The 14127-nt window shown below is 36.1% G+C and overlaps 3 protein-coding genes across 4 annotated transcripts; 2 read left to right on the top strand and 1 right to left on the bottom strand.

Moving 5' to 3' along the window:
* The first annotated feature begins 2547 nt into the window (after nucleotides 1-2547).
* On the top strand, nucleotides 2548-4444 carry LOC107271600 (corepressor interacting with RBPJ 1). The gene is made up of 5 exons (XM_015747799.2): nucleotides 2548-2874; nucleotides 2952-3046; nucleotides 3124-3374; nucleotides 3445-3574; nucleotides 3651-4444. The coding sequence occupies exons 1-5, from the start codon at nucleotides 2803-2805 to the stop codon at nucleotides 4219-4221; spliced, it is 1119 nt and encodes a 372-aa protein (XP_015603285.1). The 5' UTR covers nucleotides 2548-2802; the 3' UTR covers nucleotides 4222-4444.
* Nucleotides 4445-5300: 856 nt separating this feature from the next.
* LOC107271599 (ribosomal protein S6 kinase beta-1) lies at nucleotides 5301-12256 on the bottom strand. Of its 2 annotated transcripts, none has more exons than XM_015747798.2 (13): nucleotides 11693-12256; nucleotides 11517-11557; nucleotides 10752-10926; nucleotides 10598-10681; nucleotides 10392-10525; nucleotides 10252-10314; nucleotides 10057-10185; nucleotides 9879-9969; nucleotides 9682-9798; nucleotides 9474-9605; nucleotides 9291-9398; nucleotides 9015-9193; nucleotides 5301-8960 (listed from the first exon to the last, which is right to left on the bottom strand). In XM_015747798.2, the coding sequence occupies exons 1-13, from the start codon at nucleotides 11777-11779 to the stop codon at nucleotides 8957-8959; spliced, it is 1344 nt and encodes a 447-aa protein (XP_015603284.1). In that variant the 5' UTR covers nucleotides 11780-12256; the 3' UTR covers nucleotides 5301-8956. The 2 variants fall into 2 exon arrangements, with proteins under 2 accessions (XP_015603284.1, XP_015603283.1); XM_015747797.2 differs by having other exon boundaries at nucleotides 5301-8940.
* A 150-nt stretch (nucleotides 12257-12406) lies between these two features.
* On the top strand, nucleotides 12407-14118 carry LOC107271602 (small ubiquitin-related modifier). The gene is made up of 5 exons (XM_015747800.2): nucleotides 12407-12561; nucleotides 12680-12748; nucleotides 12842-12919; nucleotides 13192-13263; nucleotides 13473-14118. The coding sequence occupies exons 1-5, from the start codon at nucleotides 12547-12549 to the stop codon at nucleotides 13533-13535; spliced, it is 297 nt and encodes a 98-aa protein (XP_015603286.1). The 5' UTR covers nucleotides 12407-12546; the 3' UTR covers nucleotides 13536-14118.
* Nucleotides 14119-14127: the final 9 nt, after the last annotated feature.

Raw genomic sequence — 14127 nt, 5'->3', positions numbered from 1 at the left:
AAAGCTAAGATAAGTTAAACGCGAGAAAGCTAAGATAAGTTAAACGCGAGAAAGCTAAGATAAGTTAAACGCGAGAAAGCTAAGATAAGTTAAACGCGAGAAAGCTAAGATAAGTTAAACGCGAGAAAGCTAAGATAAGTTAAACGCGAGAAAGCTAAGATAAGTTAAACGCGAGAAAGCTAAGATAAGTTAAACGCGAGAAAGCTAAGATAAGTTAAACGCGAGAAAGCTAAGATAAGTTAAACGCGAGAAAGCTAAGATAAGTTAAACGCGAGAAAGCTAAGATAAGTTAAACGCGAGAAAGCTAAGATAAGTTAAACGCGAGAAAGCTAAGATAAGTTAAACGCGAGAAAGCTAAGATAAGTTAAACGCGAGAAAGCTAAGATAAGTTAAACGCGAGAAAGCTAAGATAAGTTAAACGCGAGAAAGCTAAGATAAGTTAAACGCGAGAAAGCTAAGATAAGTTAAACGCGAGAAAGCTAAGATAAGTTAAACGCGAGAAAGCTAAGATAAGTTAAACGCGAGAAAGCTAAGATAAGTTAAACGCGAGAAAGCTAAGATAAGTTAAACGCGAGAAAGCTAAGATAAGTTAAACGCGAGAAAGCTAAGATAAGTTAAACGCGAGAAAGCTAAGATAAGTTAAACGCGAGAAAGCTAAGATAAGTTAAACGCGAGAAAGCTAAGATAAGTTAAACGCGAGAAAGCTAAGATAAGTTAAACGCGAGAAAGCTAAGATAAGTTAAACGCGAAAGGGACAAGTTAAACGCGAAAGGTCTGCCCTTAGTCAAGATTCACCGCAACGAAAGACCGCGGGCGTAGCACCCAGCGAACCCTTGCGGGCACGCCGGGACATCCGGAAGGACGATATTTAACGCTACAACCTCCGTCCCTTCCCACGGGCGAGCCCAGTGGGTTAGACGTAAGGAGCCACGCCCGCCGCCGGCGGCGGGCCCCGTTAGCCATCGATCCCCGCGCAAAATGTCTCCGACAGAGGGTGACTTTATACTAGCGGGTGCTCAATAGCCCCCGCACCTACCCCAAGTGAAGTGACCCCCAAGCACAAGCACAAGTAGGACTTTACCCAAAGTCAACGGACTACCCCTCCGACCTCCCCACGGACAAATAGGATCGTCTCTACCCACACAAGTGCCCGAGGGTCAACGACATGTTGGAGCGTTTTTAGCAAAGCGAACAAATTATACTAAATACGCGAGAGCTAGACACCTGGCTAGATTCACTATACGAAAGACCATGGCCGTAGATACCCTAAGGGGGCTCAAGGCCCCCGTCGGGAGACCCATAAGGTCCTGTTGCGGCCACAACTTGGGCCACCAACCACTGAGCAAGCTCAGCGGAAGAGGCGGAAGGGCAACCCCCGACACCATGGTCTTAAGTCTAGCTGCACTAACCGGATGACTACTCTTATATGACTACTTGAATTAATATGCTCGACCCGACCAAAGGAATAGGAAAAGTAAGACAAATACAATGGAAAGTGAGAAGGAACAAAGCGAAACGAGAAGAAAGAAATAAAGATAGAAATAAAGAAGTGAAGAAGTAGAAAAGTATGGAATAGAGTTATAAAAGTGGAGAAGAAATGATTAAAGAGATAAATAAAAAAGTAAAGAATGAAAGATAAAGAAATGAGGAATTAATGAAGAAGTAAATATAGAAGAAGAAGAAGAAGGTTGGAAATGGATATAGCAATAAAGAAGTGAGAATAAGATGATAAGAAAGAAATGATATAAGTGAAAATAATAAAGAAATTAATATAGAAATGAAGAAGTGAACAAGTAGAAAAGTAAGGAATAGAGTTATAAAAGTGGTGAAGGAATGAGGAAAGAGATAAATAAGAGACTGAAGAATAAAAGATAAAGAAATAAGGAATTAATGAAGAAATAAATATAGAATAAGAAGAAGGTTGCAAATGAATATGAGGGGTATTTCCAAGAGACCAGTATAGGAGACCGGCTCGAGGAAGAATGAGCGCTCCGAGTCCGGGCGCTGCGTTCGTCGCTAACCCCCCACTCTCCCCCACTCACCGAATCCTGCGCGACCAAGTTGCGCGCATACAATTTTAGGCAACTTCCAGTATTTCTAAATATGTTCGGCCAGAATTTCCGACTTCTAAGTGTTAATACTTTACTTTATTGATTTCATTTAATATTTTAATGTTCCAAACACCTGATTTACTAATATTTCAATTTGAACGTAATTTATTTTAGACATTTTATAATTTCAATTCAATTTTGATCTACATCGCCGTTTTGTGAGATTTTGATCTAGCCTTAATTTTTTATTTTGAAGAAAATGCAAATGTAATTAAACGTTCGAACAATCACAAACGCGGTACTGGTTCTAGAACCCTCCGCACAGATGGTGCGTCGATCCCGAAATAAAACTTGGATCATGAACATCGTCTCATTTACTATCTCCCTTCTTACTGATCTATGTTTTTATTTTTAGTCAGAGTTACTTTTAAAAGTGTGATTTTTATGTTTAATTTATTTCTTTGTAGTTTTTTGTGCATGAGATACGATAATAAAATTGTATTGCTATTTTATTCACAGAATTTTATACGTATAACGATGCGGAAGCATAAAAATAATCTGAAAAAAGATGTTTAGTTGGTAAATGACCAATTTTCTAGTTGAGAAAAATGTCGTGTATGATATGGGGGGGCAGTGCTTTTTTCTCTGGGATTGGGATAATCCTCCAATCAAATATTATATAAAAATATTGATCAGCACTGCAACACCCTGAGTTACACTATTCGGTCAAAATTATTCGAAATTGTGAAAAATGGGAAAGGGTTTCAACAATTACATGTGCAAGAAATTCTTCCATCCCGCATCGAGAGACAACTTGAAGCGAGTACGTATCCTTTGTCATTTTCCTGTACTCTGAAATTACGATTTTGTATAGAGCTGTTTACAACTTTATATTTACAGGTATGGATGGCCGAGCAACAAGCTGAGGCTTACAAAAAGAAACAGGAGGAATTGCGTGTACAGTATGAAAAGGAACAGGATCTTCACAACAACAAGTATATGTTTCAATAGTAATTTTATGCCACTCTCAAATTACAGCAGGGTACTTACCTTTAAGATGATTTATTTACAGAGCTCTTTTGAGCAAGGAAAGCAAAGATAAATTGAGTGTCAATTTCATGTATGAACCTCCACCTGGTGCAAAGAAAGAAAGGGAAAAAGAGGATAACGAGCCTGAGTATAAATTTGAGTGGCAGCGCAAGTACAATGCACCCAGGGAAAGTTATTGTAAGGGTGACAGTGAAATTCGTGATCAGCCTTTTGGTATTCAAGTGCGTAATGTACGTTGCATTAAATGCCATAAATGGGGTCATATCAATACAGGTATGTTGCATTATTTAAATAACTTATTCAGTTTTTTAAACAGTTCTTTAACAAGTACAATCTTTTTCAGACAAGGAATGTCCTTTATATAGTCAAGCCATGAGTGTAGTAATGGCAAACAGTGCACAACAGACACAACCAACTCCGGATGCCCTAACGTTAGTTCAGCAAATGAGAGACGACGGTTTGGCACTGAAAAAGTAAGTTTGTAAAGATCATGAAACGGAAATACTTTATTTTCTATAACACTAAATTTTCCAATGTTCAACCTGACAGATCAGCCTTAAGTGCACAGCAACACTTGAGAGTACCAGAACACGAGGACCTCATGGTGTCGGATGATGAAGAGCAACCTGAAGTAACATTCCTGAAATCTCTTTCTAAGAAGGAAAAGAAAAAGCTACTCAAAAAACTCCAAAAACTGGAGAAAAAAAGTAAAAAATTGAAGAAAAGGAAAACCAAGAAACGTGGCGTGAAATCAGAAAGCAATAGCGAAATCAGCACTGAGTCAGACAGTTCAGATTCAGGTGATGAGAAGAGGAAGAAGAAGAAATCAAAGATAAACAAAGAACCAAGTACATCCTCCGAGTCTGATTTGAATGAAAGTCGAAAGGAGCGCAAAAGGGACAAGGATAACGGGCGCAGAATGAAGGAATCAGGAGTTCACAATAGAAAGGCAGAGAGGAACGAACTGAACTGCAGAGATAAGGAAGGTAAGGAGAATCGAAAACACAGAAACGATAAAGGCGATAGACAGTACGAAAGAAAGAGAAAATCCAGCGAATCAGAAGAGGAACGAAGATACAGAAGAAGAGATGATCAAAGAAGAAAGTACTCGCACGATTAATTAATGAACTCACAAATTCCCAATTTACGCTGATGAGTTTTTACTTCCCTCGATTCTCTCTTAACTTGTAACAGTTAAGTAATTATGATTGTTATACAAACATAAACATATATATATATATATATATATATATATATATATATATATATATATTGTTGAAGCTGTACCATCTTATACATATAACTTACATTTTCCAAAATAAAGAAACCGTTAAAAATATCAAGTCAAGAATATCACTGATTCTTTCGAAGAAGGATTTACGTAGCCAGGTGTACAAGGATGTGAGATTTCTCGAGTTTCCTCAGGTATTATGCGAGAATTAAACTTTTTATTCATAAAATAAACATGAAGAATAAATCCAAAGTAATTAGAAAAATTAACATTTATACCAAAAGAGCTCCATCTGCACGTTCTCTTTCATTTAATTTTAATCCCGTAAAGATATGCACAAACGAGTCACTGTTATCGCTGACATATTTCGTTTATTATTTGTACCTATAATAATTTACGAGCGATGTCGGTTCTAAAAATTCTAAAAATTCATGCACTCTAAACTTTCCATACGTCTAACAATCTGGGTGAGGTGGTAATGAGCTGGTGGCTGGACGAGGGAAATGTGCGTCGTTCGAGAATACGATAAATCTTCATAATTCTCTGTTAACTTCTACCAGAATACAAAACTATCCACAAATCAGGACGACATTGTCAGACAGTGATCATTCGAGTTTTTGGTAAGCAATCAGAAAATATTCATTTTCATCGACGTTAACTAGCGACACTACTGACTTACAACGAGTATCCGAGAATCGCTGGACTCGTAAAAACACGTTCTAGTATTATTTCACATTTGTTTTCGTCTCGATAACTTCACTCTTTTTCATCCATTTCTCTCTGATTCCCGTGTAAAAAAATATAAACTGTTTCTCTGTGCAAAATTTTTAAAAGTGACGACTCTGCATTTTATGTCAACTTGCACATATAATTTCATAAAGACCAATGAGCATGGCTAATCGACTGAGAACGAATCAACGAATTTCTGTACCCAAGGAATTATTTTATCTTTTACTATAAATCGGACATTATCAGTAATAACTTTTATTTTTTAAATATAATATATATATGCGTATAAGAATATGGCAGCCACTATTCCTGAATCATACGCGGATAGGAGTACCTGAATATGTAAGAAGGCTTAGCGAGAGCAGCTAGAAATTGTAAGAAATAAAAGCCAAGTTGTTTCCGGGCAAAGAAAAATGGAGTTATATTATGAAAAGAGGAATTACGTCATGAATAAAAAAGAAAAGAAAAAATGCACCGTATCGCATCATCTACGAGTCCAGTATAGTTTTCGAAGGTAAGAATTACGCAACGGACAACGTGGGAATAAAAAAGGAAATATAATTAACTATTCGATTGAACTTTACCCTCACGTTCGGCATTGGCTTAGAGTCTAGCTAGATTCGATGCAGCGTATCCGAATGCATATTTGCAATCTATCGATTATCAAAGAAGAATTATTGTGAGGCAGAAAAGCTTTCACGACATAATTCATTGTTTACGACGTGAAAGAATTGAGTTACTTTGCGTCTTGCAACAAGCTACTACAATTACGCACATTAGAGATACAGAGATACGTTAGAGAAATTGTCATCCTGGCAAATATCGACTTTGACATGTCGTTTTTAATGATCAGACAGTAACGTGACGTCCGTGAGACGTTAGTAATTTTCTCCTTAGGATTCATTGGATTAACAATATCGCTTTTTGATTAGACTTATTCTCGCATTAATTATAGATCCAGATACAATGTATTCGCATATGCGAACAATGAATCCCAGAGAAAGACGCAACGTATAGAATAATTACACTTGGCTTTACACTGATAAGGTTAGACTTCTAATAAACTATAACGTAATATTGATATAGTGTAAATTGCCCAAGCGTTATTAAAAGTTTACTCTATCGATTAATGGGAACACGCAGCGGGACTTTCGATTAAAAGGAAATGAAGGGAGAGATAAGAAAGAAAAAAATCTCATCACGCTTATCAAAGAAAATCGATATACGCTGTTTAGTCCGATATTAAAAAATAAAAGCAATAAGACGAAAAACGTGACACGCCGAAGAGTCCATCGCCATTAATTTTTCACTTTTAAAATCTGCACGCAAAAGCGAAGATCTACTACCACGTGTTTTATGATCAATGCCGATTCGAGTCATGCACCAAAATCTATCACAAAATTTATTTTACCTGCCTCTACGGGGCGTCATAGAACAATGCCATTGATTCGAACAGAACAATTAATTTATATAATAAAAAGATATGCTGGCAAGTTTCTCATGACACGTCCCAAGTTATGATGGAGATTAGAGAAACAATAAACAGTCACTTTACTCTATTGCACGTAACAATCCCATCGGACTCGAGGAATCTGATTCAAGGATAAATTAGATATACCTTGTACGTCTATAAGGATAATCAGATAAGCACAGAAATTCTGATAACCACCTGCGCTCAGGTTCCAATAGCATTGAGGCTAATTGGCAGAGTTATTTTCTAACTATGCTCGAACGCGATTTGCTTAGAAATAGAATTCGACGGCCAATCAGTGTGCTTTCCTATGTACATCCAGAGTCTTGAAAAATATGTATAACGCAGATACAAGATGACGTTCAGGGTGTACAAATAGCCCAGAGGGATGTCTAGAGCGGTCTGCGCACAAAGGGTATGATAAAAATATTGAATTATCAGTAAGGATCGTACGAGCTATAGATAAATCCTCAAGTAGCATGCTCAACGATAAGGAACTATTGTGTATTAGTTATTATCTCTTTTCAAGACAATCCAGTGACATATTCACCATCGTACAAGAAGCTAAACCATACTGAGTCCTTCGTACTATTATAACATCTTTGTATTGTCACGAGACAATCCTTTACCAAAATTGGTAATCCGACTTGAACGTACAAGTTTTATTCTGATAATATTTTTGAAAGTACCACTTTGTCATAATGCTCTTTTTTATAATCTAACAACTAATAGCAGGCTTATCGAGAGTATCCTGACAGTACAATCTAAAGCCAAAGGTTCCTACCAGGAAGTGAGTCAGACAAAAGACAAAAGAGTCTTACGATTTTTAAATTTTTCTATCTCTTCTTTCTTTTTCAATTTCTTACACCATCTATTCATTGAATTTCTTTCGCTTGTTCGCAGTGACAAGTTTCTTTCAATATTGATAAATCAAAGTTATGCTTACATTCCATAGACATGTTAATAGGAAATCCTTTACAAAATATTGTCATTTCACTCTCAATATACCTTGCGTTAATCATAGCACTGATAATAGCAGCACTGTTAATAATAATAGTAGTAATCGATCCTTATAACATTACAATCTTATGTATAATATAGTAATGCATGTATCTATGCATGTAAAAGGTAATGCTAGTCGGCTATGGAGGCTGGTGAACACTTGGGCATTCTGAATTCTGAGTGAAGTAGTCGTCACTTTTGTCTTTGTTATTAAGTTTCGTTTTCTTTTATATTTCATCAGTTACTTCTCTCTGTCTGCATTTGTCACGGTACTGGTTAAGTAGCATCAAATGGCAGTTGACGTATACATGCACTTGACAGAAAACAATTAAAAACGCAAAGTTCCATGAGCGCATTTTTAAATCTCAAAATTAAATATAGTACTTGGAATAATAAAGTCGGCAAGAAGTCATACTTGAGATCAGTGAGCACCCATCGTGATGTGGAAGAGCCAAGTGTTAAGAGAATGTATGTGCTCTTGTGTAACGTTGAAATGATGGCAGGTATATCTGTTATCCACTACTGATTCTACCCAAGCAAACGTTTGCGAAATTCAATGCCGTCAAACAAACTCGCATTTATATTGATACACCCTTTGGTGTCACGATTAAAACTTAATTTGTCATGAGAATCATACATGCTTGGATGATTTATAAATTTTTGCATTATATCTAAAAGGTTAATAAACAGAATGGCTAATCGCAAGTTTAGTGATAATTAAGAAAAAAAAAAAAATGTTGAACGTGATGAAATTGTGCAAGGGACTGCACGTATACAGTATAATATACATATATATATAGAAACGAAAGCGTGTAGAGTTTAATTTCTTTTTTATCGTAAATATATCGTATCTCACCTATTTTATCGTAAATGACTCATGTGTATATATATAATATATAACTCTGGCGCGTGAACGTTTCGGCTGTTCCTAAATTTCTATATCAAAGTGTGTATCGTGTGTTATTATAGGCCTTTTTTGCTTTTCATTATTCAACTGATACCTGCAGACGGCAAACAGGGCCGCTTCAACAAGCGCAATCTGTTAACCCGCGTTATACTTTAATAGTTTATTCTAATTAACTAGACTTATTATAAGAGAAGTGAATTAGCTAGACGTAGCTGCTGGACTTTCGATGTGTCGATGGCAGCGGTGTGATTCTCATTAAAACCCCATTCTCGTATTGTACTCTTAACCACTAGACAACCGAGAATTAATTTCTTCTTCTCCCATGAAAGTGATTTCCTATCGTTAATCCTTTATCTGAGAATTTATGTTCAGTCAAGGAAACCCAGCAGCTGTTCCTGAGCTAGTGCCATAGCACCTGCACCACTATACATGTCCGGGAAGTTGTCCCACGTCCATCATCTCCGTGTCTTCCATGCTGTTGTGGCCCATTGCGTGGTGCCTAACCCAATCGTCAGTCATCTTCGAGAATCCCTGCGGTTCCACTCTTTATCCTATCAGGTTAACCTGACCTACCTGTGCTGCTGGAAATGAGATGACGGACGTAGATGACTGTCTGGTGTTCTAGGTGAGAAATTGTGAAGACTCCCACTGTGACTGCTACCGAGAAGACCCCGTCGAGGACTCCTGGCATTCACGACTCGTGGCTGCGTGTACATCTCATCCAGGACACTCGGCGCCACGTAAGTAAATCCCTGGGAAGACGGAGAACAGTTACGTTCGTGATTTATAAGAAAGTCATTGTAGTAATAACGATAATATTTTTGTATAATTTATCAACGCTTTGCTAACTTGAAATATCATATTGGCGGATTCGCTGAGGGTACTCTCCACTGGGGAATCGACCGGAGCTGTTGCCGTAAATTGTTCATCGAACTGAGACGTATCGTCGGCGCTTTTCTATGATAGAATCAAATGCACCAATCAGATTATTCGATTTAGCTCAAAATTATATAACAGGATTAATATACTCACCAGCGACGGTTTGAATGGAGGTTCTAGTTTGCGTGAAATAACATCTTGCCAGTTGATGTGTTTGAAGAAATTGTGATTTATGATTTGCTCCGCGTCACTTGGACCTGAGCCTAGCCTTTGTGCCACTTGTCTCTATTTAAAAAATAAGTATTTACCATAAACTTCCTTTGTTATTGAAACTATATAAACTGGATTTAATCAGACTTACCTTCAGTAATTTGCGAATCAGGTCTCTTGCATCCGGTGTTAGGTACTGTGGAATAGTTAATTTTCCTCGAAGAATCTTCTCAATAGTTTTTCTACGATCATCCCCCGTAAATGGTGGCTATGATATCAACAGATTGACATTATAAAATATGTATATATATGTATGTATATAACTGCTTTTCAATTACAATTACTTACCATACCAGTGAGCATGTCATACATTAGAGCACCAAGACTCCACCAATCAACAGCTTTACCGTGACCACTTCTTGTTAAAATTTCTGGAGCCCTGTTGAACGTTAAAAAATATTATTATTTAAGTTCTACACTACGAAATTAGGTAACTAAATTTAACTTCCTGTGTGAAAATACGTACATGTATTCAATAGTTCCGCAGAATGTGTGAGTCACGGTTCCTTCCTGTATGTGCTCCTTGCACAGACCGAAGTCTGTTAATTTAACGTGTCCCTCGCCATCAAGCAAAATATTCTCAGGTTTTAAATCTCTAAAATGTTATTTAGTTATCTAAACTAATAAAGTATCAGGGTTGCGATTAGAAAATAAGTCGAACCTGTATATTATTCCTTGATTGTGAAGATGCTGTAGCGCGAGGATGATTTCCGACAAGTAAAAACTGTAAGGACAGATATTACAATGTAAATGTTTAGTTCTTTTTTGAATATTTTATCGTTAGTCTGCGTGGAAACTTACCAGGCAGTATCTTCAAGAAAAATTCCTTCGCGATCCAAATACGTAAATAGTTCGCCGCCGCATAAATATTCCAAAATCAGGTAAAGTTTTCCACCCGTTTGGAAGGCGTACTTAAGGTTTACGATAAAGGGATGCTAAGAATGTCAATAAGAGTGTGAATAAATAAATGTGGATATTTTGTAATAATTTTTTAATTAAATTTATACCTTCACTGCTTCCAAAATATTTCTTTCTGCTTTGGTGTGAGCTGTATCCTTTTGGTTTCTTATGATGGATGCTTTTCTTAGGACCTATATATTATAGGCATGAATTACAGTTAGAACTGGATTTTATAATCTAGTGAGTTATGATACTGCTCACCTTCATGGCAAAAATACTGCCTCGGTCTTTTCCTGTGACTTTGCGTACTTGAAAGACTTTTCCATAACCACCTTCCCCAAGAATTTTGCAAAGTTCAAAATCTTGTGGACCAGTCTTCTCTTGACCAGGATTAACATTTTGCTCTGACAGTTGAACTCTTTCCACATTTTCAGATCTGTTAGTATATAATACAAGATTAACTTAAAGACAGTGTAAAGATGGACTTTCATCAAAATGATATATTAAGAGGATAATAATACTAATTATAAGTGTAATCAATTAAAATTTATGCAATTAGTCCAAATAGAAATGTAGCTTTAAGACATCTGCTATACTAATGTACTTCAGTATTCTAAAAATAGTACTACTTGTATAGACGCTAGCTTTAGATAATGATGCAGAGAATCTGATTGTCATCATGTTTATTAGTAACATATAGATATAAAATATAAATTCCTTGCAATAATTCACATTTAACAAACATAAAATAAATTGTAATATTCTCTATAAAAATTCAACATTTTAAATTTATACAAATGAAGATTCATACACGAAGAAGAACTATTTAATATCACGTACTAAATATCACTACGTTATGAAAATACCATGTAAACAGTAAACACATGGCAATTCAAAAGGTATTAAAGTTTTCACTCTGAGTTAGAAAACACTTGACAATAATACAAAACCAAAGAGCAATAATGTATAACCTCAGAGATAACAAAAGAAGAAAAGAAGAAAATTGACAAGAACCAAAGAACTTACTCTAAAATAGCATTCACGTTAGGAGTAGTGTCGTATTCTCCCTGAAAGTAAAAGAAGCAGCATGGTCAGTCCGATAATAACCTTGGCTCCAGTGTTTTCAAGGCAATGTGAAAAATATTGAATGAAAGTGAACGTCGAGAGAATATAACGATTATAAATCCGAGAAGAAGTATGACCTCTCTGGTTTCGATGACATCGTCGTCGGATTCATCCTGATTGACCGTATCCCCGTCGTGCAGTTCGATGTCAAAGACTCCGGCCATTCTCACGTTTGCGATATCACATTTAACGTGATCGTACAATATATAATAGATCGACGAATGAACCAGATTTTTTCAAAGAACAAATATCACAAGATGACCTCGTCTAGTTAACTAATTTCCAAATCCCTTTTCCTTCTATCAAGAACACTAGCGCGCTGCACCTGCTTCGCGTGTATCTCACGACTGGTTGACTATTGCTTCCCACTACTGGGGTTAAGTGCGCTGGGAAGCAATCTTCGCAAAGCAGCACAAGCAGCCTGGAAACTATTAAGCGAAGTTCACAAGCAATGTTCAAACCGTATAAACGAGCCTGGTAAGCTCGAGAGATTTGAATCCCAGCCAAACTACTTTGAATTGGACAAAAAGCTCTAATAACTCCAGGGAAGCCCTTGTAATGAAACCCTTGAAAGATTTACAAATAAGTTGAACAGATGAAGCATTATTCTTCGATATAAATTTTAACGAATAAGTACAACAGTAAGATTGCTTTGGTTTGTAAATTCTATTTGGAATTATATTATTGTATTAATTCTTAAAATTTCTTTAGCAAGCGTCCTTGTTTTCTTTGTTGCAGATACGATAAAGGACAAGCTTTCCGGTCCTGAGACGATCGCTTTGCGAACGTAAAGCCTATCTGAACGTTAGAAATTTTATTTCGCGCATAGAAGGCTGTGAAACTGACAAAAGTGTGGCGCCATATTGCTTGCTTGTGTTTGATTGCCGTTCTGGCGCGTGGTCAAGAATATTATTTGTAATAATTAATCATCATGTCTGATAACCAGGTAAGCTTGTTAGATTTGTCGATTATCCATTGAGAATTTTGTTAATATAATTTCAATCAATATGCATCGATATATCCTTTGAGATTGAATTAACCGCTATAACCTTCGTGTTACTCAGGAACAAAAACCCGAAGCCGGTCCTGGAGACGCGAATTCAGAATACATCAAGCTCAAAGTCGTAGGAAACGTAAGTTTATTAAACTTCTTGTAACGGGCATTTCCTCGTTTTACAGGATTCGTGTAGTTGTATTTTACTGATCTGTGCATCGTTTTTTTTCAGGACAGCAATGAAATTCACTTTAGGGTAAAGATGACCACTCAGATGGGCAAGCTTAAGAAATCATACAGCGATCGTGTGGTTAGTTGCGTTTCATTGTCATCCATGTACTGGTACATCTGTACAATTATAACTTTTCAATTTTTTGTTTGTATCATCAACAATCCTTGAATACTTTGTCTTTAATCCATGTTATTCTTATTGTCTGATACTTAGTTAAACTTGTTGCTGATTGAATTAAGACAAGTTCTAAGATTTACATGTATTTTGCTTGGATGAAGTCACTTGTTGATAACTTTTTTTTCTTTACCGTGTACCAGTGCATTCTTTCTAATTATGATTTTCTTAAATAGGGTGTCCCAATGACTTCACTCAGGTTTCTTTTTGATGGCAAAAGGATCAACGATGATGAAACACCAAAGCAGGTGAATTTTATCTTTCGGTTATTAACGTACTTGAGAATAAGACACATAGTCACATGTAATATTTGTTGACCTATTATTAACGTTAACATCACAGTTAAAGTATCTTTGCTATTAAAATTTACTAAGTTTACTTTCAATGTGACAAAAATAGTATAATTAGAAATGGCATTATAAAACTAAAAAGTATTAACGAAAATTCCTACTTTTAGTTGGAGATGGAGAATGATGATGTTATCGAAGTATACCAAGAGCAAACGGGCGGTCAGTACTGAGGAAGTTGAAGAGAAGCGCCATGTAATTTGGTTATATTATTTTTCAAAGTGAAAGTGATTAACGTAAAAAACTGGACAAGGTTATTAATATGCATATGTATGTTACAAAATCATTATGTAATTTGATCTTCACATAGTAATCTGGATGTGGTGTTTTACATTCCTCTAACGTAAAAGCAAAAGGTGGTTCAGCGGTCGATTCTACATGAATTGTATCTTGAAGCATACATTTTTTTATCCGTCGCGAATAGAGAAAAAAAAATCAACAAAAATTTAATAAGAATAATGAAAATCTTACAACGCCTCAGCACCGCGTACTCAGCTTTATCAGTTGCCGCAAACAAGTATATTTATAATTTCTGATTATGGAACAGTGCAGGTTTTTTTTATTTCGTTAAAAAAAAATGTTTAGTTTTTCGTGAAATCCCTCGAGGAAGCAACAAAGTCTAAGAATTAATATTATATAATTTCTTTTAAGTGTCTCAGCAAAGAGCGCATGATCTTCGACAATTTCAGTACAATTTAATTAAATTGTTACCTTTCAAAATACAATTGCAATAAACGATTAAATAATACTACAGTTCCTTTCTGT

The sequence above is a fragment of the Cephus cinctus genome, unplaced genomic scaffold (assembly GCF_000341935.2).
Source record: "Cephus cinctus unplaced genomic scaffold, Ccin1 Ccin1_scaffold0997, whole genome shotgun sequence".
NCBI lineage: Eukaryota > Metazoa > Arthropoda > Insecta > Hymenoptera > Cephidae > Cephus > Cephus cinctus.
The sequence above is the reverse complement of the archived record's forward strand: the minus strand, read 5'-3'. Positions and strand labels throughout refer to the sequence as shown.

Coding starts and splice junctions, on each gene's coding strand:
- LOC107271602 (XM_015747800.2), top strand. Junction 12,749..12,841: donor AGCTCAAAGTCGTAGGAAAC/GTAAGTTTATTA, acceptor GTTTTTTTTCAG/GACAGCAATGAAATTCACTT. Junction 12,920..13,191: donor AATCATACAGCGATCGTGTG/GTTAGTTGCGTT, acceptor TTTCTTAAATAG/GGTGTCCCAATGACTTCACT.
- LOC107271599 (XM_015747797.2), bottom strand. CDS start 11,779: ATGGCCGGAGTCTTTGACATCGAACTGCACGACGGGGATACGGTCAAT. Junction 9,799..9,878: donor ATGACATGCTCACTGGTATG/GTAAGTAATTGT, acceptor TTGATATCATAG/CCACCATTTACGGGGGATGA. Junction 9,399..9,473: donor CTCCATTCAAACCGTCGCTG/GTGAGTATATTA, acceptor ATTCTATCATAG/AAAAGCGCCGACGATACGTC.
- LOC107271600 (XM_015747799.2), top strand. CDS start 2,803: ATGGGAAAGGGTTTCAACAATTACATGTGCAAGAAATTCTTCCATCCC. Junction 3,375..3,444: donor ATGGGGTCATATCAATACAG/GTATGTTGCATT, acceptor AATCTTTTTCAG/ACAAGGAATGTCCTTTATAT. Junction 3,575..3,650: donor GACGGTTTGGCACTGAAAAA/GTAAGTTTGTAA, acceptor TCAACCTGACAG/ATCAGCCTTAAGTGCACAGC.